General features: G+C 44.6%; 2 protein-coding genes across 3 annotated transcripts in view; one reads left to right on the forward strand and one right to left on the reverse strand.

The window, feature by feature from the left end:
- GPR68 (G protein-coupled receptor 68) lies at positions 1-26,064 on the forward strand. The gene is made up of 2 exons (XM_073578160.1): positions 1-86; positions 24,857-26,064. The coding sequence occupies exon 2, from the start codon at positions 24,900-24,902 to the stop codon at positions 25,995-25,997; it is 1,098 nt and encodes a 365-aa protein (XP_073434261.1). The 5' UTR covers positions 1-86; positions 24,857-24,899; the 3' UTR covers positions 25,998-26,064.
- Positions 1-27,111, reverse strand: part of DGLUCY (D-glutamate cyclase) — a 227,913-nt gene that overhangs the window by 41,810 nt on the left and 158,992 nt on the right. The gene's annotated exons all lie outside the window — the stretch shown is intronic.

Here is a 27,111-nt window from a genome sequence, read left to right on the forward strand (position 1 = left end):
TTACAGAAGATGACGGGGAAAGCTAGATGGAGCTACTCAGGACAGAGAAGGGAGATTCTCAGATCATCCAGCGCTGGATTTCAGAGGTGAAAACACACTGACTATAACCTCCATCATCCACCAGATAAAGCTTCATAATGGGGAGCACAGAAAAGAAAATGAAATGAGAATTTACTACAGGGTCAGAGAAAAACAGGACGAAAGGACACTGATATAAATAGAGAGGGGTCTTATATAGGGGTACAGGGTGAAGATAGCCGTCTGTCAATTATGGTCTCATCATACACATGCACATTCCTTACAGCAGAGCGTTCATGTGTAGGAAAAATGATACTACCCCACTGCTCATCCTCCTGATGTTACATAGGACTGCATGTGACATCTACTACATTATCTGTACTCAGGGAGTGATCACTGTTATCTGTAGTGTTACATAGGACTGCAGGTGACATCTACTACATTAACTGCAACTCAGAGTAATGAGTACTGCAGGTGACAGCTACTATATTATCTACTTAGGGAGTTATCACTGTGTTATCTGTAGTGTTACATAGGACTGCAAGTGACATCTACTACATTATCTGTACTCAGGGAGTTATCACTGTTATCTGTGGTGTTACATAGGACTGCATGTGACATCTAAATTATATGCACTCAAAGCGTGATCACTGTGTTATCTGTGGTGTTACATAGGACTGCAGGAGACACCACATTATCTGTACTTATTTAACTCTGTTATCTGTGGTGTTACATAGGACTGCAGATAACTCCCCAAGTACAGATAATATAGTTGAAGTTATCACTGTGTTATCTGAGGTGATACATAGGACTGCGGGTGAAATCTACTACATTATCTGTCCTCAGGGAGTGATCACTGTGTTATATGTGGTGTTACATAGGAGTGCAGGTGGCATCTACTACATTATCTGTACATAGAGAGTTATCACTGTGTTATCTGTGGTGTTACATAGGACTGCAGGTGGCATCTACTACATTATCTGTCCTCAGAGTTATCACTGTGTTCTCTATGGTGGTGATATCTGCTACATTTGTCTGTACTCAGGGAGGTATCATTCTGTGTTATATGAGGTGTTACATAGGACTGCAGGTGGCATCTACTACATTATCTGTACTCAAGAAGTTAGCGGTGTTATCTGTGGTGTTACATAGGACTGCAGGTGACATGTACTACATTGTGCAGAGGTCTATACCTGTAACCCCCTCCTCTGTAGGTTTCGGTGTTGATCCCCGGATTGTCCTGTGCATTGTCCACTTGTACTGAGCAATTCTCTCTCCCAATCCTGCATTTTTTCACTCTCTCTTCCTGATCACTGGGGGGTAAATGGTTCTGTCATCCTATTTTCACCTTCTGAGGACATGGCTGGTTTGCTAAGTGGCTCTGGGTATTGACCGTGCGTATATTAGTGGAGCAGAGCAATCTTTCATGATCAGGCAGCTCGGGGGCGATAAGTGGATTAGTTGGCGCTTGCACTGTATCATTGCGATCATTAGCACATTGCTCCTAACCTGTTATTAATAGAGACAAGGACGGTAAGAAGCTGATCCATGTACAACCAATAAGTGCAACTTTACCTACTAGAAAATCCAACTCTATATTCCCCTGTTCAGTTTATAGCACCAAAAAGGGAAACACAAAACTCAACCTCTAACCTGACAGATCTCTGGTTAGAGCCAAAGTGAGTGGTGTCAAACATAAGTAGAGGTGTATAGGATTGTAATTCAGGGGCGAAATGGTGCACTGAGCCATTGGCTACATTAAAGGCGTTGTCCAGTCTTAAACTACAAGTCTGCAGCCACTCTATGTGACTGCAAACTTGTGAATCCTCATAGCGTGCGTTGTCAGGATTCTCCAGTACCTCACTTGCAGTAAGTGAGGACGCATACATCTAGTCATAATGTGGCTGGGAATATGCATATCTCATATTTGTGGTCACATGACCACCTGGTCTCGTCGGTGGGACCTGAGAATCCTCCCAGCGTAGGCTGTGAGGTTTCACGAGCTAGCAGTCACAGAGTGACTACGGACTTTTGTGAAAAACTAGAAGAACCCCTTTAAAGTGATGTGGGTTGTTGCCCCTTTACCAGTGACTCATGCTCCCCCTGCTGTCTGCTCCATAGAAGCACGCAATCTGACCCTCCCGCATGCCACTGGCTCCTTGTGATGCCCGCTTAGTCCTCCCACAGTGTGCATGGCGTCCCAATTGTCCAGCTCTCTCTAGCGCTCCTGACCTCCAGCGCTTCCGCTCTCTCCGGTGCCTGGGCTCCTGACCTCCAGCGCCTGTGCTCTCTCTGATGCCTGCGCTCCTGACCTCCAGCGCCTGCGCTCTCTCCGAAGCCTGCACTCCTGACCTCCCTCGCCTGCACTCTCTGGAGCCTGCTCTCCTGACCTCCAGCGCCTGCAATCTCTCCGGTGCCTGCACTGCACCAAAGTCCATTGTAAATATATCTTTTATGCATTTCTACAGCCTGATTGAAGCTTTTTTTCTTTCACCTTGTGATATTTATGATCGATTGTGCAGTTAAGTTTTTTTAGCCTCTTATAAAGTTGTGGGGGACACCTAGATATATTCACAAGTATATTTAGTGGATATAAAAAGTCTACACACCCCACATACAATCCCTAAAATCCCATGTTATTGTCTTTTAAAAATATTATAACAATAAGAATCACTTTAGAACTTTTTCCACCTGCAAAGTCACCCATAATTTGTACAAATCTATTGAAAAGAAAAAGGTAAATCGTTTTGGGTGGAAAAATAAAAATAATGCGGTTAAATAAATCTGCACACCCTTACACTAATCTATATGACACCTTGGAAATGTTGTACTTTTTCTCCTGGCTGATAACTTTCCACAGTGAGATCCTTTGCTGTGTTGTCAGCTGTTTACGGTAGATAAAAAGACCAGGTGCTCTACTATAACTAGTATATATCAGAGAGGTGCAAAACCAGTAGTTAAATAGGGCAATAGAACACGAGAGAAACAAGCGCTACTGTAAAACATGCAAACTACTTCTGAAAATAATTAAAACCTGATGAACTACATCATTGTATACACAATACAGCATAAGAACATAACAATTGTTTTTAATTATGTTTTAAGTCTGCAGTTGGGAGCTTACCCACTTTACTCTTATACATAGCCCCTGCCTTCCCTGGAGCGGTATTTTCAAGAAACACTTCATCTCTTGTCTACAGCTCAATAGGGTTTTTTTTTCAAGACAGTGTGCTTAGGTATTTTGGATCCACGGGGCAATTGAGTTGGTATACTCACAATTGTTTTTAATTATCTTTTATGTTCTTATGTTGTATTGTGTGCCAATAAAGTTCAACAGGTTTTAATTACTGTATTTTGAGAAGTAGTATGCATACTTTACAGTAGTGCTTTTTCTCTCGTGTTCTAACAGTCAGCTGTTTACGGACCAGAAAATGTCAGGAAAATCCTCCTAAAACAGCGACACTTTCTCTAAGGTTAATCAGAATAACTTTAAATTTAGATGGCTGAGAACCATATCTACCAATATAACAACTTTATACCTGAGCATTGTAGTGTGGTTTTATGTCTTTGCTAAGTTAAAGTTCATCTGCCACCCCCCCCAATAACTCAAATGAAACAACTTCTACATTAGGCCCATAAAAGACCTACCTATAGTGTCGATTTCACTACTTTCATTTTAAACCAAAAAAAAAAATAGTTTTACTACTGATGTAAATGAGAGATCCTGAGTGCACCCTAAAGCGATTGTCCGGTCTTAAAATACAAGTCTGTAGTCACTATGTCAATCCTTACATCACGTGCACTTCACACTATGAGGATTTGTCTGGTGTCGGCATCAGGAACGGCGGTCATGTGACCGCAATTATGCAATAGGCATACTCCCGGCCACAATTAGACTAAATGGAAGTGGCCTTCCTCAATGCAAGTCTAGTGAGTGAGGCTGGAAACAGTCTTGTTGGAATGTGGCTGGGAGTATGCATATCGCATACTTGCATTCACGTGACCACCGTTTTAAGCGCTGACACCAAAGAATCCTGCTCAGGTGTTTGCTAAGGCCTGTTTCACACTTCCGTTTTCTGACGTCAGTCAAAATCCGCCAATTTTGGAAAAAACGGATCCGACAAAAAAAGGGGCGGATCCATTTTTTCCCCCATAGACTTACATTAGTGGCGTCTCCCGGGCGGATGAGACGGACACTGCAAAGTTGTTTTTTTTTGACGGTCCGCTATTTTGCATTGCATTTGCATTTGCATTTCATGCCGGGAAGCATTTTAACTATGAAATGCCGTTTCGGGGAGCGGCAAAAATTCTCTCTCTCTCTCATGATTGTGCAGTAAATGAGAGATGGTGGAAAGTGAATCAGAAAAATTATTAGGCAAAAAATAGATAAATGTGTAAAAAAAAAACTGATACAAACAAAAATGTCAGATAAAAAGGAAAATCGAGAAGAGTGAATGTAAAACGCAAAGCGATAGGTTCCCAATAATGTGTATGTCACATACCCACTTCTCATCAAGTGACTTGGGGTTGCACCTGCAAGGGTTAATGTATATCCTCTCAGTCGAGCATTCAACCTCTGTTCTATGCTGCAATGGGAGCATAAATCACACGCCGACACAGACCACACACCCCGCTCATACACGCTGCCACTACTCACAGAATACAAGGGCGATGAGTACCGGAAATATTACTACTATCTGCCAATCACCTGGATCATACACTCTAAGGCTATGGATTCTTTAGAGCAGGGGTCCTCAACCACCGGTCCGCGGCCCAGCACTGGGCCGTTGCAGTGCCCTTGCCGGTCCGCGGACACAAGGGGAGCCGGCGGCGGTGCAGCAGCTGATGCTCACCTAGCGGTCCCTGTCGGCGCGGCGGCTTCATCCAGCGCTGAGCGGTCAAGTGTACCGCTCATTTAAGGTCATGAATATGGACGCCACTCATCTCCCATAGGCGTGGCGTCCATATTCATAGACCTTAATGAGTGGTAGCACATGACCGCTCCGCACAGGAGCTGAAGCGCCGCGAGATGCAGGGAGGGGAGTTCAGCGACGGGAAGGAAGGTCAGCGATGTGAGGGTAAGTATGATGGGGGAGCCAAGCGGAGCCATATATACAAGGGAGGGAGAGTGGGAGCGGAGTCATATATACAGGGGAGGGAGAGTGGGAGCGGAGCCATATATACAGGGGAGGGAGAGTGGGAGCGGAGCCACATATACAGGGGAGGGAGAGTGGGAGCGGAGCCACATATACAAGGGAGGGAGGGTGGGAGCGGAGCCACATATACAAGGGAGGGAGAGTGGGAGCGGAGCCATATATACAGGGGAGGGAGAGTGGGAGCGGAGCCATATATACAGGGGAGGGAGAGTGGGAGCGGAGCCATATATACAGGGGAGAGAGAGTGGGAGCAGAGCCATATATACAAGGGAGAGAGAGTGGGAGCGGAGCCATATATACAAGGGAGGGAGAGTGGGAGCGGAACCATATATACAGGGGAAGGAGAGTGGGAGCGGAGCCATATATACAGGGGAAGGAGAGTGGGAGCGGAGCCATATATACAGGGGAGGGAGAGTGGGAGCGGAGCCATATATACAAGGGAGGGAGAGTGGGAGCGGAGCCATATATACAAGGGAGGGAGAGTGGGAGGGGAGCCATATATACAAGGGAGGGAGAGTGGGAGGGGAGCCATATATACAAGGGAGGGAGAGTGGGAGGGGAGCCATGTATACAGGATGGGACAGGGGAGCCATGTATACAGGATGGGAGAGAGGGAGCAGAGCCATGCATACAGGATGGGAGAGTGGGAGCGGAGCCATGTATACAGGGGAGGGAGAGTGGGAGCAGAGCCATATATACAAGGGAGGGAGAGTGGGAGGGGAGCCATGTATACAGGATGGGACAGGGGAGCCATATATACAGGCTGGGAGAGTGGGAGCAGAGCCATGCATACAGGATGGGAGCCATGTACACAGGATGGGAGAGTGGGAGCGGAGCCATGTATGCAAAGATGGGAGGATGGGAGCAGAGCCATGTATACAAGGATGGGACAAGGGAGCCATGCATACAACAGGGGGAGCCACACAGAGCTGGACAGGACGGGGGGAACCACACATACATTTTCTGATGATTAGAAAATAATCAGCATGTACAGAACTCCAGTACAATTTTTCTTAAGTGCTCAATGCTCCATTTCCTTGTAGGTTCCAATCATCATTAGCAGTGATGGTCATCAGTAGAAGTAGCCCAGTGCTCCCACTGAAACAGAGAAACAAGCCAGGTACTCCCACTCATTCAAAACCTATGGTGAGTTGAGTCACATTATAAATGTTATAATTAAATGATAACTATGCACTGCTAAACTACAACCAAGTCCATAGCCCCGCCCCCTTATGACCAAAGCCCCGCCTCTGTCACACCTCCATCCCCGCCCTGCCGGGCCATGGAAGAATGGTCTTGCTTGAAGCCGGTTCCTGGTGCAAAAAAGGTTGGGGACCACTGCTCTAGAGCATACAAGGTTCAACTTATTTAGGTTTTAAGCTTTAATATAGCAGAAAAGGTACAGTGCTTACATTAAAAAGATATTAAAAAATATGGAAATAAAAAGTGACAGGACAGCTGTGGAGCAGCATAGATGGGTCACAATAAAAGATGAGGGGGACACATTGCTTGGAAAGAAGAGAGAGGTAACAAAACACAAACTGGAAGGAATGTGTGAGAATAGAGGACAAACCACACATGACTGTGCAGTAAATGAGAGATGGCGGAAAGAGAAATAGAAAAACTATTAGGTGAAAAATCGATAAATGTGTAAAAAAAACTAATACAAGCAAAAATGTCAGATAAAAAGGAAAATCGAGAAGAGTGAATGTAAAACGCAAAGTGATAGGTTCCCAATAACGTGTAATATTAACATAGATGTTGGAGGAGATAAGGGAGTCTGTCACCTCATTTTTGGCCTATAAGCTGCGGCCTCTGCCATCAGGGGCTTATCTACAGCATTTTGTAATGCTGTAGATTAGCCCGACGTAACCTGAAAGAAAAGAAAAACAAGTTAGATTATACTCACTGGGGGGGGGGCTCCTGCGCAGGTGTACTTTATCTGCCCTGTTGACGGCAGAGCAGAGTACTGCAGTGCGCAGGCGCCGGACCTCGCTAACCTTTCCCGGCGCCTGCGCACTGCAGTACCCTGCTCTGCCCTCAACAGGGCAGATAAAGTACACCTGTGAAGGAGCCGCGGCAGAAGCAAGGAGGAGGACGTCATCGCTAGAAGATGGGAGGCACCAGACCGGACCACGACACCCATCGGACTGGACCCCCGGGTGAGTATAATCTAACTCGTTTTTCTTATCTTTCAGGTTACATCGAGGCTTATCTACAGCATTACAGAATGCTGTAGATAAGGCCCCTGATGGCGGTGGCTGCAGCTATAGGTCAAAAATTAGGTGACAGATTCCATTTAATATAAAGTGTATCGATGTTTTTAAGCATAACCTAACCAACAACTATTCAGTTGCGAGTCTTTCTAGTCCTTAGGAAATGCCATCACCTTATGGTGTGTGATTGGTCAGCTTCTGGAAATCTCAAATTTTTATATCAATCAGTGGAAGGTCAAACGCAGCACTAAAAAGTATGATTGCTTACCTAAGGTTGAAAAGTAATTTCATTTATAAACTATTCAATAAAAATATTTGTAATTGCTCTGTGGGAGATGCGTGAAGTCCGTTATCTCTGATCCTGGGAGCAAGGGTAGAAGGTGCTGTGGTGCACAGATCCTGTTGCTCGATACCGAGGAATCGCAGGGTATCAAGCTGGTCCAGGAGGTGCTGCACTTTGATCGTCTTACCTACTCCCACCAGCAAGTACTCACCTCCTGGACCAGCTTGATACCCTGCGATCCCTTGGTATCCAGCAACGGAATCTGTGCACCATGGCACCTTCTCACTTTGCTCCCAGGATCAGTGATAATGGACTTCACACATCTCTCACAGTGACACAGCAGCAGGACTAGTGCATCACAGCACTTCCTCTCACCACTCCCAAGGACCAAAGACAGCACATCTTCTACTCCTTAACAGCTGGTAAAACACCTTCCTTTCCCAAGATTATCTTGTCACACATATTTATATATATTATGCATGAATTACACCTGTTACACCAATCTACTGAGCAATTACTTTGGCTACTATCTACTAGGGACCTCATCTGATCACCAGTCTCACCTTATACTATATGTGCACACCCTAGTCTGCCCGAAGTGGCATTTGGACTTGTTTAACTCTTTATACACTTTTCAAGCAATGGCTGGTAGTTTTTTACCAAACCAGGCAGCTGGGTAGTTTTTCATCGTGTCTAGCGCTAGTGTCTCACTAACTCCTTTTTATTTGGAAATAGATTAATATTACCCGAAAGTCAAGTAAAAAATTGATTGCCGGAGACACGGGTCTGACTGCCAGTGATGTCACCGTCTGTGCTCACATCTATGAAGGAGTCTGGGTGTTATACCACAGATTTATGGATCCGTTTATCTAAATGATAGGGTGAGGAGCATAGGGAGCAGAGCGATGCTCTGCAGATTTCTAGAGGTCAGTTCTGCAGTAATCTGCAGACTATATTCATTTGTATCTGTTAGGCGATAGAAAGGATGTTTTAAGTGTCTGCAGATTTCTAGCGAGGTCAGGGGTGTAATAACCTGCAGGATATATCATTGTCAGGAAGCAGTGGAGCAATGTTCAACAGAATCTCTAGAGAGATCAGTGATGCAATATTCTGCAGTATATCTGAAATATCGATCAGGATGTAGAGAGGGTGCTGCAATGTTCAGCAGATCTGTAGGGAGGTCAAGTGGTGTAATAATAGTGATGACTCTTTAGTGTTAATCCTTTACCTTCAGCAATAAGTCACCATTCTTCTGAGCTTTTTTGGCTTAGCTTACAAATATGTGAATTTTCAGATTAGTGCTAGGTGGGAGAAACCAAATTCCTAAGGGGAGAAGAGACCATGATATCAGAAACATATTAAAACATAGGCGAGGTCCCTGATAGGAACACAACGCTCCTGCACTATAAGTTCTGTGCACATTTACGGGTGTCTGTGTGGCTACGGCCATAAACAAAACAGTTCTCAGGAGGAGCAAAAACTTCCCCTACAGGAGGCCTATATGCAAGCGGTGGATGAAGGATCACACCGAGCCTCTTAGATATGCACGATATCAGAGATGACTCTAGGCAGATGAAGCAGCAGCTCCACCGTCCAGGACCAGGAGGGGGCGGCAGGGGTGGCCCCATGAAGAAGGGTGTTAGCCAAGTAACGGCGCTGACTGTTCCTCCATGGTTCCTTGTAAACTTGAAGCCTACTACACATGACCCCTACATATGTCCATCCCTGCTCCCATTCCTTACAGTGACTGTAGTTAATACATCTCATCTTGCTGGGACATGTAGTTCTTAAAACTATTAGATGAACGTCGGCTATTAGTTAGTTTGCATCTATTCACCCATGGAGGTATATGCAGAGAGCATTACACACACAACGCCAACATCTGCTTACATGAACATTAACTGTCATGCTGGGTGAAGGATAAGTGCACAACATCGGGAAGGGGAAGCCCAAACACTAGGAAAGAGGGGAGTGGAGACCCCCTAGGCAGATCTAAAATCTCGCTGTCTGCCCTAAACGTCCCTATATAGGTTCTGCACCTATCGTCATGCAGGAATCTAATCTCTGCCTGACACTAGCGATAAGTCCTACATTCCTACATAGGGAGGGGATGGGGTAAGCACTAGACAGTCCCTACTAAAACTAAAGACAAAGAGGGAAGACGGATGGGGGGGACACTTAGCTTGAGAAGACAACCGAGATGTCACGCCAACATTCCTCCAAGGGACCTCAGGGAAGAAACTACCCGACCGCTAGAACTTCCAACAAGACTGAGGCAAGTATGAGCTAACACCGACACTATGCTGCAGCAACTGAATGTATTTAAACCTTCAGCACAAGTGTGTGATTAGCAGCAAAAGGAGGAGGTAACTATTGGGTCCTAGAGGGAAAAGGATATCACTCCATAACAGAGATGCAAAAATTAAAAAGAAGGTACTTGAGCTAAACGCAAAGACCTTCTACAGCTGGAGGCGGAAGGACTGTGTCACACCTGACACACCCGTGACAGTACCCCCTGTAGTGAAATATGTATGTATGTATATGTATGTATGACCGGCAGTAAATTAGTATCTGTTCTTAGACTGCAGCTCTTCACAAAGTTCCCAACATATGTTATCCTGAGAAAGGCAGTGGTAACATTTCACACCTCATAGTGCCTTTGAAGGGAAGATGCCAATTGCAGCTTGACACTATCTACGAGAAAGGATACACAAAGAGTTTTCAGAGAAAAATAATGTATTCATTGGTAGAGTCACCATGGTCCAGTCACAAATCATGCGTAGAGCATGCCTATGATGATCCTAGATGCCTCGGCACAGCCGAGGAGATAACTAAGCCTAAAGCAAGAAAGGGGAAATCTAAACTACCCCGGAGCAGACCCCAAAGGAATAGATAGCCCCCAAACATATATTGTCGGTGAGACAAGATGAAAACACAAACGCAGGTAGGAAAATACACTGAGCAAACGATGGGGCCTATACTGACTAGACAGGACGGAAAAGGAAAGACACTGTCTGCAATCACGCAAAAAACCCTGCAAAAAAGTCCAACACGTCTGATGCAAAAAATACTGAAGGTGCACGACTTTGCCCACTATATCAGCACTCTGGTATATTCTGAAAGCAGAGCAAAAAGAGGCCAATCTAATAAGGGACAAAAGCAAACTGGCACAAGCAGTAACATATGGATGGTGATTCAGCACAGCCCCAGCCAGAGCTGGCTGACCCACACAAAACTGAAATAGACAAAACCAGATCAAATGTAAACAGAATAGCAAATGAACACTTAGCTGAACATGCAGGGACTGAGCTGGAAACTAGGACCTCAGGAGGCAGGAAGGAAATCACCAGAAGGGATAGAGGGAGTCGGCTGTCTTAAATCCCAGTCTGAAACCCCAGATCTCCAATCGTCGTCCTCATTATCAGGTGGCAAGCCTCTGTTAATCAGATCAGCTCCATTACCTCCAGTAACCACCAGAGGGAGCCCAGAAACAGAACTCGTAACCCCTCTGTCAATTTGACCAGCTCCACTACCTTCAGTAGCAACCAGAGGTAGACCAGAAAGCGAATTCACAACAGTACCCCTCCCTTGAGGAGGGGTCACCGAACCCTCATTCATGCCACCAGGCCGATCAGGATGGGCCCGGTGAAAAGCACGAACCAATCTATCGGCATGAATGTCAGAAGCAGAGACCCAAGAATTATTCTCCTGGCCATAACCCTTCCATTTGACCAAGTACTGGAGTTTCCGTCCAGCCATACAAGAATCCAATATTTTCTTTACCTCATATTCCACATTGCCTTTAACCAATACAGGGTCAGGAAGCACCGCCATTGGAACTACTGCCTCCACAAACCTCTTCAACAGAGATTTATGAAACACGTTATGGATCTTAAACGTAACTGGAAGAGCCAATTGAAAAGAAACAGGATTAAGGATCTCCAAAATCTTATAAGGTCCAATGAATCTTGGCTTGAACTTTGGAGAGACAACCTTCATAGGAATATTCTTTGACGATAACCAAACCATATCACTCACTTTAAACCGGGGACCAATGGTCCTATGCCGGTTGGAAAACCGTTGGGCTTTTTCCTGAGAGAGGGTATAACTTATCCACCACTTGTTCCCAAATCTGCCGCATTCTCTCTACCACAGTGTCCACACTTGGGCAGGTCGAAGATTCCACCAGCCCTAAAGAAAAAAAGAAAATCGAGGATGAAACCCAAAGTCACAGAAAAAGGGCGACATCAAAGTGGCAGAACAAGCTCTATTGTTTAGCGCAAATTTGGCCAAGGGCAAAAATGAGACCCAGCCATCCTGATCAGCAGATATAAAACATCTCAAATAGGACTCCAAAGTCTGGTTTGTTCTCTCAGTCTGCACATTGGTCTGAGGATGAAATGCAGAGGAGAAAGATAACTGAATTCCCAGTTTGGAACAAAAAACTCTCCAAAATCTGGAAACAAACTGGACTCCTCTGTCTGACACAATGTTCTCAGGAATCCCGTGCCACCGAACCACCTGATGTAAAAACAAGGGCACCAACTCAGAAGAAGATGGCAACTTTGGGAGTGGTACAAGATGGATCATCTTAGAAAATCTATCACAAATCACCCAGATAACAGTCATTCTCTGAGAGACAGGAAGATCGGAAATAAAATCCATTGAGATATGGGTCCATGGCCTCCTGGGCACCGGCAGGGCATCAACAACCCAATAGAACGAGAACAGGGTTTGGACCAAGAACAAGTCCCACAGGACTGCACAAAATTCCTGACATCACGAGATAAGGCAGGCCACCAAAAAGACCGACTCACCAAATCTCTGGTACCAAAAATACCTGGATGACCAGCCAACGCGGAGAAATGAATTTCAGACATTACTCTCTTCCTCCACTGGTCAGGGACATACAATTTTTCCATAGGGCAACGTTCAGGTTTTGTTAGGGACGGCGGAACGCACTAAATAGAAATAATAGGAAGTGTGTTCACCGCCCGGGGTCCACCGTGCAGTAGGTGTAACAACCGCTGCTGAGTAATGGCAGACTCGCTATATGGCGGTATACTGCGCTCGGGTTAAACGTCACCCGAGGTGCGCAGAGCGGACTCTGTTAAACTCACAGAGGTACTTTAGTACAAATAAAGCATAAACGCCGAACCTGTTAACTTCACAGGTCTCAGCTGGCGTGCACACACGGTATATGGTCACAGGACACGGCCCAAGGCAGAGGTCGGTGTCCGTCTTGACCTACCGTGCGTACGGTGTCGCTACCGCTGACGCCAGTAAGTGCTGCTAACTGCAGCGCGGTGGTAACTACTGCCGCTGTACGACAGTGCCGTGAGGCATCACACTATCGAACGCTAGTGCAGCGGTGCGGTATGCACTGTGGCGTATGGCTTGCCACTGACTGGCGCTGACTAACTCTAATTCCCTATCCACATGCGTAATATCAGAGGGAAGGAGTTTCATAATGGGTCAGTCACCAGAATCATACATCCATCACCATTCACACATAGCAAGTATAGTCTATACTAGCGCATGGGCGAGCGGCCATTCGGGCCTTTTATAGCCATGCGCTTCCGGGACCTTCCAGACCTCTGAGATGGGCCAATCAGATCAGGACAAGGACCTGAGCACGTGACCCCTGATTTCCACTGGGAGATTGTCTCGTGGGCATGCCCAGTAGCGCGGCGAGAGGACTTAGCCTCTGGAGTGGTTTCCTGAAAAGCAGGTTGCGCTACCATTGCTGGTCCAGAGGTGGCAGCAACATCCAGACCCAGAGAGCTGGTCTGAGCAGGGCGCCTGGATCGCCGAGATTGCTGTGCAGGTCCCTGAGCGGTCGGAAAGGAATGGGAGACTGCTGGATGTATGGCTCTGGATTCCCACTGTGCAGCTGCAGGAATCCGACACCTAAGGCCTCTTTCACACATCAGTTATAATCCGCCAAAAAGGCAGACAAGCGGATCTGTTCTCAACTGATGTGAACGGATGGCACAGGATCTGTTTTTAGACGGATCCTGAAAATGAGGAAATTTAACGTAACTGCTGGCCGGGAAGGAGAGAGAGAGAATGAATTTTTTTTTTGTCCGACACCCTGACAGAATTTGGGGTTAATTCAGTGTCTGGAGGATCCGCCGGCCAAAAAAACGTTGCAAGCTCCATTTGGAAATCTTTGAGGATGTTGACGGACACTAATATTGTGGCGGATCCTCACAAAGACGGATGCAACGGACGGCAATCAGTCAGGATCCGCCAATAATGAAAGTCAATGGGGAAAAAAACAGATCCGCAAAGAAAAATGGCGGATCCGTTTTTTTTCAAATTTGGCAGATCTTGACTGATTGTCAAAAACGGAAGTGTGAAAGAGGCCTAACAGGTTTGTCCTCCTGAAATTCCTCCAGGGCACGTCTCAAATCGGGTGAGATGGCGGAAAAAACTACACCCTCATTTAGAATGGTAGTAGGCTCGGTCACAATAAGAGAATCTGCAAAGAAACTTCTAGAAAGGGCGTCCGCCTTAACATTCTTAGTGCCCAGAAGAAAAGAGACCACAAAATTAAACCGCATGAAAAACAAGGCCCACCTAGCCTGTCTAGGAATCAAGCGTTTGGCCGATCCAAGATAAATCAAATTCTTGTGGTCGGTGAGGACCACAACTTGATGTCTAGCTCCCTCCAACCAATGTCTCCACTCTTCAAATGCCCATTTCATGGCCAACAATTCCTGATTCCCCACGTCATAGTTACGTTCAGATGGGGAGAATTTTCGAGAAAAGAAGGCACAGGGATTCATTTTAGAAGTCACAGGATTTTTTTCGAGACAAAACGGCTCCTGCATCAATCTCAGAAGCATTTACCTCCACCTGAAATGGGAGTGAGATATCAGGTTGCCGTAGAACCGGAGCAGAAGTGAATCTCCGCTTAAGCTCCTGAAATGCCGAGACTGCCTCTGGAGACCAATTCAACACATCAGCGCCCTTTTTGGTCAGATCAGTCAGTGATCTGACAATACCAGAAAAATTACTTATGAATTTACGGTAGAAATTAGCAACACCGAAAAACTTATGGCGAGCATTCAAAGAAGTGGGCTGTACCCAATCATAAATGGCCTGTACCTTGGCCGGGTCCATTTCAATAGCCGACGGGGACAAAATGAATCCCAAAAATGAAATCCTCTGCACACCAAAGAGGCACTTCGATCCCTTAACATACAGGGAATTTTCCCTCAAAATCCGGAACACAGTCCGGACATGTTCCACATGAGAATCCCAATCACTGGAAAAGATCAAAATATCATCCAGATAAATGATCAAAAACTTATCCACAAAGTCCCGGAAAATATCGTTCATAAAAGATTGGAAGACAGAAGGGGCATTAGTGAGCCCAAAAGGCATCACCAGGTACTCAAAATGTCCCTCCGGAGTATTAAACGCCATCTTCCATTCATCCCCATGCTTGATGCGAATAAGATTATACGCCCCCCTGAGGTCAAGCTTGGTAAACCAGCAGGCACTTTTAACTCTGGAAAATTATTCAGAAATCAGGGGTAACGGGTACTGATATTTAACAGTGATTTTGTTAAGGGAACGATAGTCAATACAAGGCCTTTGAACCATCTTTCTTGGCCACAAAAAAAAAAAATCAGCACCTAAAGGTGAAGAGGATGGTCTAATATGACCCTTCTCCAACGACTCCTTCATATAAGATCGCAGAGCATCATGTTCGGGTACCGATAAGTTGAAAAGCCGACCCTTGAGAAATTTACACCCGGGCATTACCTCAATTGAACAGTGATAACTCCTATGAGGAGGCAAAGACGCAGACTTACTCTCACTAAATACATCAGAAAAATCAGCCAAATAATCAGGAATATCATGAGACTGGGGAGAGGTGGAGAAAACAGGAGTGTCACTAAGAACACATTGACAACCCCAACTCACCACAGACACAGATTTCCAATCCAAAACAAGATTATGAGTTTGCAACCAGGGAAACCCCAGAACAATAGTATCATGCAAATTGTGCAACACCAAAAATTTACAATTTTCTTGGTGGTCCGGGGCGACCCGCATTATCACCTGGGTCCAAAACTGGGGTTTATTCTCCGCCAAAGGAGTAGCATCAATACCCCTCAAAGGGATAGGAGTCCACAGGGGTACCATGGGAAAACCACAATGTTTAGCAATCCGTCAGATTCAAAGCTGCTCCTGAATCAACAAAAGCCTTAGCGGAAAATGTAGACAAGGAGCAGATCAGAGTAATTGCCAAAAGGAACTTAGGCTGTACACTGCCCACAGAAAATGTGTGAGCAAAACGTTTTTCTCGTTTAGGGCAGACAGAAATAGTATGAGAGGAGTCTCCACAGAAAAAACACAGCTTATTAGACCTTCTAAACTCCTGACGTTGCACCCTAGACAAAACCCTATCACATTGCATGGGTACAGACGTTCGTTCAAAAGGTGGCCACGCCTCTCGTGTAGTTTTACGTTCACGTAAACGCCCATCAACTTCAATGGCCAATGACATAGAATCGTCAAGACCAGAGGGAACAGGAAATCCCACCATAACATCTTACGGTTTCTGCCAAACCCTTCCGAAAGAGAGCTGCTAGGGCATCGTCATTCCATTTAGTAAGGACCGCCAACTTTTGGAATTTTTGACAATATAACTCTGCAGAATCCTGACCCTGGTTCAATGCCAATAAGGTTTCCTCAGCTTGATCAATAGCATTAGGTTCATCATACAACAACCCCAAGGCTTGAAAAAATGCATCCACATTAGTCAGAATAGGATCTCCAGGTGTCAGAGAAAAAGCCCAATCCTTGGGATCGCCGCGCAGCAGGGAGATGACAATTTTAACCTGCTGCACAGAGCTCCCCGATGAGTTAGGCTTCAAGGCAAGAAATAGTTTACAATTATTCTTAAAATTCAAAAATTTAGACCGATCCCCAGAAAACACATCAGGAGTAGGGATTTTTGGTTCAACAGCAGATGACTGAGCGAGAAAGGCAGAAATTCCCCGAACTTCAGCAGCGAGCTGCTCAACCCGATCGGACAATTGCTTAATCTCCATTAAAGAAAAAATCCTCCTACGGCCCCAGAGAAAAAGAGGAAAAAAAAAATATAAAAAAATTCTGACACTTTTTTTTTTTTTTTTTTACAATTCTTTCCTTCTTTTGAGCACCCTAGAGTCTGCGGGTGGCTGGTGATTCTGTTATGATTGGGTCACCGAGGAGGAGAGCAAGCCCAAACTAAGCCACAGAAAACCAGAGAGGTTGGTAACTAAGCGGTTTGCAGACCCCTGATCCTATCCACACAACTAGCAGTAGCCGTGGAGCGTGCCTACGATGATCCTAGACGCTTCGGCACAGCCGGAGAGCTAACTAAGCCTAAAGCAAGAAAGGGGAAATCTAAACTGCCCCGGAGCAGACCCCAAAGGAATAGATAGCCCCCAAACATATATTGTCGGTGAGACAAGATGAAAACACAAGCGCAGGTAGGAAAATAGACTGAGCAAACGATGGGGCCCACACTGACTAGACAGGAAAGGAAAGACACTGTCTGCAATCACGCAAAAAACCCTGCAAAAAAGTCCAACACGTCTGATGCAAAAAATACTGAAGTTGCACGACTTCGCCCACTATATCAGTACTCTGGTATATTCTGAAAGCAGAGCAAAAAGAGGCCAATCTAATAAGGGACAAAAACAAACTGGCACAAGCAGTAACATATGGATGGTGATTCAGCACAGCCCCAGCCGGAGCTGGCTGACCCACACAAAACTGAAATAGACAAAACCAGATCAAATGTAAACAAAATAGCAAATGAACACTTAGCTGAACATGCAGGGACTCAGCTGGAAACTAAGACCTCAGGAGGCAGGAAGGAAATCACGAGCAGGGATAGAGGGAGTCGGCTGTCTTAAATCCCAGTCTGAAACCCCAGATCTCCAATCGTCGTCCTCATTATCAGGTGGCAAGCCTCTGTTAATCAGATCAGCTCCATTACCTCCAGTAATGACCAGAGGGAGCCAAGAAACAGAACTCGCAACCCCTCTGTCAATTTGACCAGCTCCACTACCTTCAGTAGTAACCAGAGGTAGACCAGAAAGCGAATTCACAACAGGTAACAGTCCCCAGCTGACCCCCTTCCAAGACATTAATCCAAGGAGATCACATCTGGAAAACTTCCCTGTGATGGAGAAGGATACGGACTTAGATACTTTCCTTCGGGGGTTTGAAAGAATCTGCCATCTACCCCATGAGCAGTGGGCGCAGTATCTAACCCCAGGGTTGAGATGCAAAGTTATGGAAGTTTTTGCTGGCCTCCCACCAGAGCTAGATGGGAACTATGAGGCAATAAAAGAGGCCCTGATCAGGAAGTACAACCTAACCCCAGAAGTGTATCGGAGAAAGTTCCGGAATCTACAACGTGGCTCAAATGACAGCTATGCGGATGTTGTGAGCACGTTGAGGACCACGTTCCACCAATGGCTCAGGGGACTTTCTGTTAACAGTTTTGAGGACTTAACAGATCTTATGGTCAAGGATCAATTTCTTCATATGTGCCCCACGGATGTACGACAATTTGTGTGTGATCGGGAGCCACAAACTGCGGATCAGGTTGCAAAGATTGCTGACTGCTACGTGGCTAACAGGATGCCTGAGGTGCGGAAGCCATCGGGATTCAGCTGGAAGGAAGGTAAGCCAAACGGGGACCCTTCTCCCTCTGCGGGCTGATCACCAGTGCTGTCCAAGCCCACCTCCTATGGGGTCCCGGGGGAATAGACATTCTTTAGGCGATGCATGCCGAAGCTTCCTCCTGCAACAAAGTAGGACATGTTAGCGCTGTCTGCCCTGATAGGGAGAAATGCCCAACTACAACCACAAAGCCGTCTTGGTCCCCACCTGCTGTCCTCTTTGTGGCCGGCTCTGATGTGAGGACCAATGAAAACTGTCAATCTGTCACTGTTGGCAATAAAGTCACCATTGGTCTCAGAGACACTGGGGCAGAGGTGACTCTGGTGTGTCCAACAATGGTAACCGCTGCAGATATAATGCCAGGAAAGACTATGCCTATAACCGGGATTGGATGGGTCAGCCCTGCCGTGCCCATGGCCCGTGTCTACCTGGACTGGGGAGCAGGGAAAGGACTGAGAGAAGTGGGAGTATCAGAGACTATTCCCACCAATGTGTTGCTAGGCACAGACGGGGAGGATGGTGTCCCACTATATCCCTCCCTTGCAAGTAAATGCTACAGAGAAGGTGGCAGCAAGTGACCCACATGAGATTCCGTGTGAGGAGGGAAATTGTACCAATGCACAGGAATGTACGTATGTGGCCGCTGTGACCCAGAGTCAGGCTGCGGTTCACACTCAACCCCATAGATTAGAGGATGAGTCTCAGACAGAACTGCCAGAACAGGAGGGCCAAGCTATGGCCCAGGAGCCTCCTCAAATGGCAGACCCACCAAGGTCCCTGATAACGACACTGAAGACTCAGCTTCAGACCAGAGACTGGCACTCACATTAGACCAGGGCCTGCAGACTGACAGTTGGAGCTTCCAGGAGGCCCTGCCGACAGATGTCAGTCTAGAGAAGCTCAGATGTCTTGCAGACCAACTCCCCACTGCTTCTGACAAAGAGAGAATATACTGGGACCAAAGCAGACTGTACAAAGAGACTCTCCCCACTGATACTACAGAACCTTGGTACTGTGAAAAGCGGCTGGTGGTTCCTTATCTATTTAGAGAACAATTATTGAGGATTGCTCATGAAATTCCTTTGGCTGGACACCTTGGAATACAAAAGACTAAAGCTCGCCTGACAACTTTTATTGGCCCAAGATGGGGACAGCTATAAGAAGAAAAAAAAACACCGAAAAAACAAACACAAAAAAAAAAATTGTCAGTTTTTTATATATTTTTTTCTTTTAAAAAAGTGTACGACAGGTGTTAATGTCACACTGGCTGAAAGATAAGCAAGTGCACAACAACGGAAGGAGAAAAGGGGAAGCCCAAACACTAGGAAAGAGGGGAGTGGAGCTAGGCAGATCTAAAATCACCCTGTCTGCCTTAAACGTCCCTATATAGGTTTTGCACCTATCGCAGAGCAGGAACCTAGTCCCTGCCTGACCCTAGCAATAAGCCCTACATAAGGAGGGGTTAAGGTAAGAATTAGTCAGTCCTCACTAGAACTAAAGACAGAAAGGGTAGACTGATGGGGGAGAAACACTTAGCTTGAGAAGACAACCCGGATGTCATGCCAGCAATCCTCCAAGGGTCCTCAGGGTACAAACTATCCGACTGGGTCCTAGAGGGAGAAGGATATCGCTCCATAACATATGCAAAAATCAAGAAGGTGCTTGAGCTAAACGCAAAGACCTTCTACAGCAAGATCCAGGATGACTGACTGTCACACCTGACACACCTGTGACATTAACGCCTGAAAAGAAGACAGCAAAAAAAGTGTTACATTGATTAGATCAAAGTGTAATGGCGATGGTAAAGCCTTTACTGTGAGCACGGGAGCAGAGGAACACAAGCAGACAGATGGCATCTCATTCCGGGCACTTTACAGATGTGAGAGATTTCATGGTCGCTGTTACTACAAACTTGACAAACTAATAGTGCAAGAAATATATGAAACTTTGCAATATATCTTATCACAGTAATTAGTTTCTTCTCTTCCCGCCACTTCATGCTCTTATCATTCACTCCAAAATACTACTTCAATATGTCCTGCGCATGACAACCCAGACTGCCAGTTCACTGAGGGGTTAGATTACAGCTGCCTATGGAAAGGGTTTGTGCTGCAGATTTTACTATTTGTTATACAAATACATTGCTGTATAACATCTTCCATGCTGCTACCGCTTTCTATTAAGTGTTTTATTTCCTCCCAGAGCTAAAATACAAAGACCTCCATCCTGCGGTGGCATTTACTAAGCACTTAGCTTACCCCCCAGAGGTGGATTCACAGCATTACTTTTTAGTTTTGCAGAGTAGCATCCATTGATTTCTAGCAAATGTTTTTGCTCTCTTAGAGCGGCATTCACAGTTCCACTGCTTAATACTGCTATAAATTGCTTCCTTCAAGCTGCTGTTTTGGAGAAAATGTTTATTTCATCCCAGAGCTGGATTCACAGCTGCGGATTTGGCCGCGCGGATTTGGCCGCGCGGATTTTGTAAAATCCGCAGGTAAATCTGCAGGTCAAAAGACCTGCGGTTTTACCTGCGGATTGCTCTGCGGTTTTGCCCTGCGGTTTTTCATCTCCACAATGGAGATGGCAAACCACAGCGGAATCCGCAGAAAGAATTGACATGTCAATATTCTGCGGTTTCAAAACCGCAGAAAAACCGTGCGGAAAAATCCGCACCGTCTGCACTGTGGTTTTTTATTCCCATAGGGAATAATGGTACTGTACACCGCAGCAAAAACTGCTGCGGACCCGCAGCGGCCGGAACCGCAGCAGAATCTGCAGTGTGTGCACACACCCTTATAAAAATCAGCTTCTCTACATGTGTGACAGCCATTCCAGTGTCAGTTGAATTCCAACCAGAGTACACCTCATTCTACTTAATGTGCTTCTGATTAGGTGATCACCTGAACCAAATCTTATTTAACAAAGGAAAGTATAAAAACCCTGCTTTTGTGTTCACAATCCTCTTGCTATAGGACAAGCTGGATGGCAAAACAAGTGCTAGTAATATCCCAAAGGTAATAAGAATGAAAAAATAACTTAACTATGCCAAAGGAGTTGAAAAGATAAGTCTTGAGTGAGGAATAGAATGGCTCAATTCTGGCTTTACTAGTAGAGGGATACAGTGAGCGTCATGTTGCCTCCATCCTTAAAATTTCTAAGATGGCATTCCATTACAACAAAGTCAAGCAGCAGAAATGGGGACAACAAAGCTACAGATCGGCAGAGGGCGAAAACGACTCTCCACTGACTGGGATGACAGTCATCTTATTCGAATGTCATTCAGCAACCGCAGGATGACATCAAGTGACCTACAAAATGAATAGCAAATGGCAGCTTGGGTGACGTGCACGGCAAGAACAGATCGTAACAGGCTCCTAGAGGCAGGGCTCAAGTTATGTAAAGCTAGAAAAAAGCCTTTTATCAATGAGAAGCAAAGGAGACCCAGGTTGAAGTTTGCCAAAGACTATAAGGATTGGACCATAGAGGATTGGAGTAAGGTAATCTTCTCTGATGAGTCTAATTTTCAGCTTTGCCCAACACTAATAGTTAGACGGAGACCTGGAGAGGCATACAAACCACAGTGTTTTGCACCCACTGTGAAATTTGGTGGAGGATCGGTGATGATCTGGGGATGCTTCAGCAAGGCTGGAATTGGGCAGGCTATTCTTTGCGAAGGACATAGGAATCAAGCCGCATACAAGGTTATCCTGGAGAAGCAGTTGATTCCTTCTGTTCAGGCAATGTTCCCCAACTCTGAGGACTGGTTTTTCCAGCAGAACAATGCGCCATGCTACACAGCTAGGTCAATCAATGTGTGGATGAAGGACCACCACATCAAATCCCTGTCATGGCCAGCCCAATCTCCAGACCTGAACCCCATTGAAAACCTCTGGAATGTAATCAAGAGGAAGATGGATAGTCACAAGACATAAAACAAAGAAGAACTGCTTACATTTTTGTAGTGTGAAAAAGCATTGTGAAAGACTGGTGGAAAGCATGCCAAGACGCATGAAAGCTGTGATTAAAATTATGGTTATTCCACATAATATTGATTTCTGAACTTTTCCCGAGTCAAAACATTAGTATTGTTATTTCTAAATTATTATGAACCTGTTTTCTTAGCATTATTTGAGGTCTGAAAGCACTGCATTTTTTTGTTATTTTGACCATTTCTTCTCATTTTCTGAAAATAAATACAAATTTTAGTGCTTGGAAATTCGAAGACATGTTGTCAGTAGTTTATAGAATTAAAGAGCAATTTAGTTCTGTATATGGCGTGAAGTATTGTTGTAACATTCAAAAGGTTAAATTGAAAGTGGATGAGAGCAACATTGTATTGTCAAGATATATGCATATCATGTATGGTTTCTGATGTATATTTGAATGCATATTAATATGTCAAATCATCTAATAAAGAAGTTTAAAAAAAAAGAGCAATTTACATTTTAGTCAAAAATATACCTATAAAGAGAAAAATCAGACAAACTGAAAATTTTGCAGTGGTCTCTTAATTTTTGCCAGAGCTGTATATGGCTGTGTAAATAGACGACACACAGGGTTTTTTGTGGCTATAAGTATGGAGAATATTTTGCTTCAAGGTGCTGCACAAAGGTTTCCATTAGCGATGTATACATAATACAGTCAAAAAATTTGAACCAAGATTTGATGAATATATTTTAGATTTATTTGAGTCAAATATAATTAGACTAAAGGGATGGATCAGCCCAAGAGCGATCAGAACAGGATCCCCCAGCAAAGTTACTTCCTCCCGATACCACCGCAGTCTGTATATTATACACCCTAAAGTGGGAATCTCCCATTAACTGGTGAGAAAGAGCTCGGATTATTCTTTCTTCAGAGGATGTGTGTCATTTTATTGTGAGTGGCTAATGCGGGTGGAGACCTCTGTTAATAAGGGCAGGAAACATTTAAAAAAAAAAAAAATCTGATTCAAGACAAGAAGTAAACATCTAGAGAGGAACTTGTTGGTTTATGACAGAAACCACGTGTGCTATATGTGGGAGGTAGATAGGTGCATGCAGAAAAGGATCTGCTGCAAAGTCTTATCCCAACCTCAGGGGTAACAGGTACTGGAGAAGAAACTATAGGTAAGTGAAGCAATTACTAAATACTGTGCTAACGCAAATGCTATAAGAATAGATTAATAATATACAGGTATCAGAATAGATAGAAGACGCAACCGCCTTCTGTACAGATCAAAGGACCGAGGCCAAAAGAAGCACATCTTATAAAACAAGTGATGGGCACTCTTATCATGCCCGATAAGACAGTCAGGTTCAATCAGAGGGGACCTTCCTTGTGCCTCTTCTGGGAACAACGCCTCGGACTGCGGACAGCGACCCAGAGATCTGTCCCTGATGGCAAGTTATTTGCTTATTTTACTTAGTCATTAGGTAAAAAGTTAATTCTGTAGTCAGAACGAAAAGAATATTAACTCTTTCTGCTGCTGGATATCATTACAAGAATAGTGCAGGTAATTTTTCATCTTAAAAATTACAAGAAAATATTAACCATTCTTTCTTGTAGGTGAATTCTTGTTTTCCGTGTTTAGTCCACCTTCTCCTCCATTATAAAATAAAAAATAAATGTGACAAAAGGTAAAAAAAATAATAATGAATGAGGTTGTCCCTTTTAAATAGTAATTGTGCCATAAGGTTGAAGAATTCTAAAATAGCATATGGGGCTGTCACTAACCCATCCCTTTGTTGATTGTCTGCAGTGGTGACCTCACGTTTACATAACCGCTGCGGCTCATCAACAAAGAATGAAGCAGAGGCACAGAGACAATGCTGGACCCGGGAAGGTTGAATGACACCTCCAGTTGAAATTTTAGGCCTCTGCATTTCCTTGGTGCAATAACCTTTAAAAGCAACAACCCCTTGAAGTTAATAAATAACTATGTAAATGGTATACCGATATTTGGGATTCTTACATAAAAAAAATTGTTAAATAAATCAAACCAATGCATGATGAACTGATTTTTCTTAGCCAGTTCCTTTCTAAAAAAAAAATAAAAAAATAAAAATACCACATTCTTATACATTATTTGAAAAAAAAGTTACCAAAAAATTTACAGCTTGTCCTGAAAGACAAAACAAAAAAACGAGTCCTCCCACAAATTCTACTACTAATAAATAAAAAAAAACACAAAACAAGAAAAAAAAAATGTTTACACAACTAAATGCAATGGAACAAACTTTTTGACTTATTATAAGGTCAAAATCAGTGACATCATAAAAGGGGTTCCCAGAATGAAGGGGTCCTAGTATCAGAGGACCCAAGAATCCCATTCTCGAGATTGGTGGGGGTCAGAGTAGTGAATGGGAATTAAAGAAACTTGATTCGTACATTCAATATCCACAGTAAAAATTTGACACTTGAAGAGATTTTTTTCCTTATTTTGATGCGATTATTGGGGGCATTTCAGTAATTTATGCTCAATTTAATTTTGTCCTTCACAGAGATCCCCAGGGCTAGCGATGCTGATGTGAGGTGGACTCTGACATGGAGAATGGAACTGAAGAAGAGGGCAATATCACGTCTTGCACCATCGACCACACCATACACCAGACCCTCTTCCCTGTGGTGTACGTCACCGTGTTTGTCATCGGTCTCCCAGCAAACTTCTTGTCCTTGTACTATGGCTACCTCCAAATCAAAGCCAAGAACGAACTGGGGATCTATTTGGTGAACCTAACCCTGGCGGACCTCCTGTATATTTTCTCTTTGCCCTTCTGGCTTCAATATGTCCTCCAACATGACAACTGGACGTACAACGAGCTGATGTGCAAGATCTGTGGGATCCTCCTGTATGAAAACATCTACATCAGCATCGGCTTCTTGTGCTGCATTTCCATGGACCGATACTTGGCCCTCGTTCACCCTTTCAGGTTCCACAAGCTCCGGACTATGAAAGCCGCTCTTGTGGTCAGTATAGTCATTTGGCTTAAGGAATTAATGACTAGTTATATCTTCTTCCAACACGGGGAGGTCAGCAAGGATCCCGAAAGCCACATTATCTGCTTTGAACATTATCCCATAAAAAGATGGGAGCACAATATCAATTATTACCGCTTCTTTGCCGGCTTCTTATTTCCAATTGTTCTCTTGTTATTTTCCTACTGCCGGATTTTCAGGGTTATTCGAAAGAGTCAAGGGACGCAGACAAAGACGAAGGTCCAGATTAAACAGCTGGTCCTCAGCACCATCCTGATCTTTCTGGTCTGCTTCGGCCCCTATCACATACTGATGGTTATTCGGAGCTTGTTTGAGACAAACTGTTCATTTGCTTCGAAAATCTTCAATGTCTATCACTTCTCGCTGTTGCTCACCAGCTTCAACAGCGTTGCCGATCCGGCACTTTACTGCTTTGCCAGCGAGAGTACTTACAAGGACTTTGTGAGGTGCAAGGACTCTTGTCTTGGGTGTATGAGCTGCAGGAAGGTGGGACACAAAGACGTCTATGAGCTGAACTATACGGACAACTCTAGAGCCGAGGCTGGAAAAACACATCCATCCCCAGCGGAGACACCTGTCCTGTGCAAGCAAAAAATATCCAGTGCGGAAAATGTAAATAAGGAGGCCTCGGCTCCTCTGACATAACAAACGAAAGACGGGCTGGTGGGTCGACTCAACACTGCTGCAGAAATAAAAAGGAAGACAAATCTAACCAGTCCTTAATTTTATTAATAACTTATACCTGATGCAAACAGCTCTACGTGCTCCAGGAAGGATAGCTAGCCATCGTAACACATAGAATTTAAGAAATTTGTACATCTTCTGGGTGAAATCTTTTGTTAATTTAAATTTTGCCCAAAAAGAAACATTTTTGCAAGTAGGTTTCATTCAAAATGTTACTCTGTGCATCTTTTATAAGAATTGATTCCCCGCACATTTTTCACTGCAGAATGAGTCAACTGAGAAATCATCAGTGAGATTCTTCTGATTGGGCATTTGTATCTCTTATCTGGATTTTTCTGAGCTCTTCTGTAATAATTTATGACTACATCAAAGGTTGAGCTGAACAGTTTGTTGTCATAAGTGAACATTTGAGGAGATGGGAAAAAGACAGATAAGGCTGGTTTCACATTAGCGTTTTTTTGCTCAGCGCATCGTGCACATCCGTGCGTCATGCGTACCTATGTTTAACATGGCGTATCATGGTCTTACGTTTGCATGCGTTCGTCTACGTTTTCGTACGCATGCGGTTTTTCAAGGTGTGCATCTAGACGCATCAGACGCAACCTGTTGCATTTTTGGGTCCGCCCAAAGGCGTCAAAAAAACGCATGCGTTCGCTTGCACACGGAATGCATCATAACAACGCATTACAGTCTATGGGAACGCAGGCGTGCGCATGGATATGGATATGCGTACGCCTGCATTTGTATACGCATGCGTTTTACGAGTAAACATGTGTAGACACTGGTTTAAAATCTAGATAACGAATGCGCATAAAAAACGCAAGCGCATGCAAAAACACATGATGCGTTTTTTCATGCGTTTCTACTTGCACATGATGCGCTGCGCACAAAGACGCAAATGTGAAACTAGCCTAAAAGAGGGAGCTCACTGAAGAATCTCCACTAACTAATTCTGTAGCCAGCAATATGAAAGGAAATAATAATAATAATAAATTTTATTTCTATAGCGCCAACATATTCCGCAGCACTTTACATTTCAGAGGTGATATGTACAGACTATAGACATTACAGCATA

The sequence above is a fragment of the Dendrobates tinctorius genome, unplaced genomic scaffold, assembly GCF_039654945.1.
Source record: "Dendrobates tinctorius isolate UK_male_01 unplaced genomic scaffold, ASM3965494v1 ptg000058l, whole genome shotgun sequence".
NCBI classification, from domain to species: Eukaryota; Metazoa; Chordata; class Amphibia; order Anura; family Dendrobatidae; genus Dendrobates; species Dendrobates tinctorius.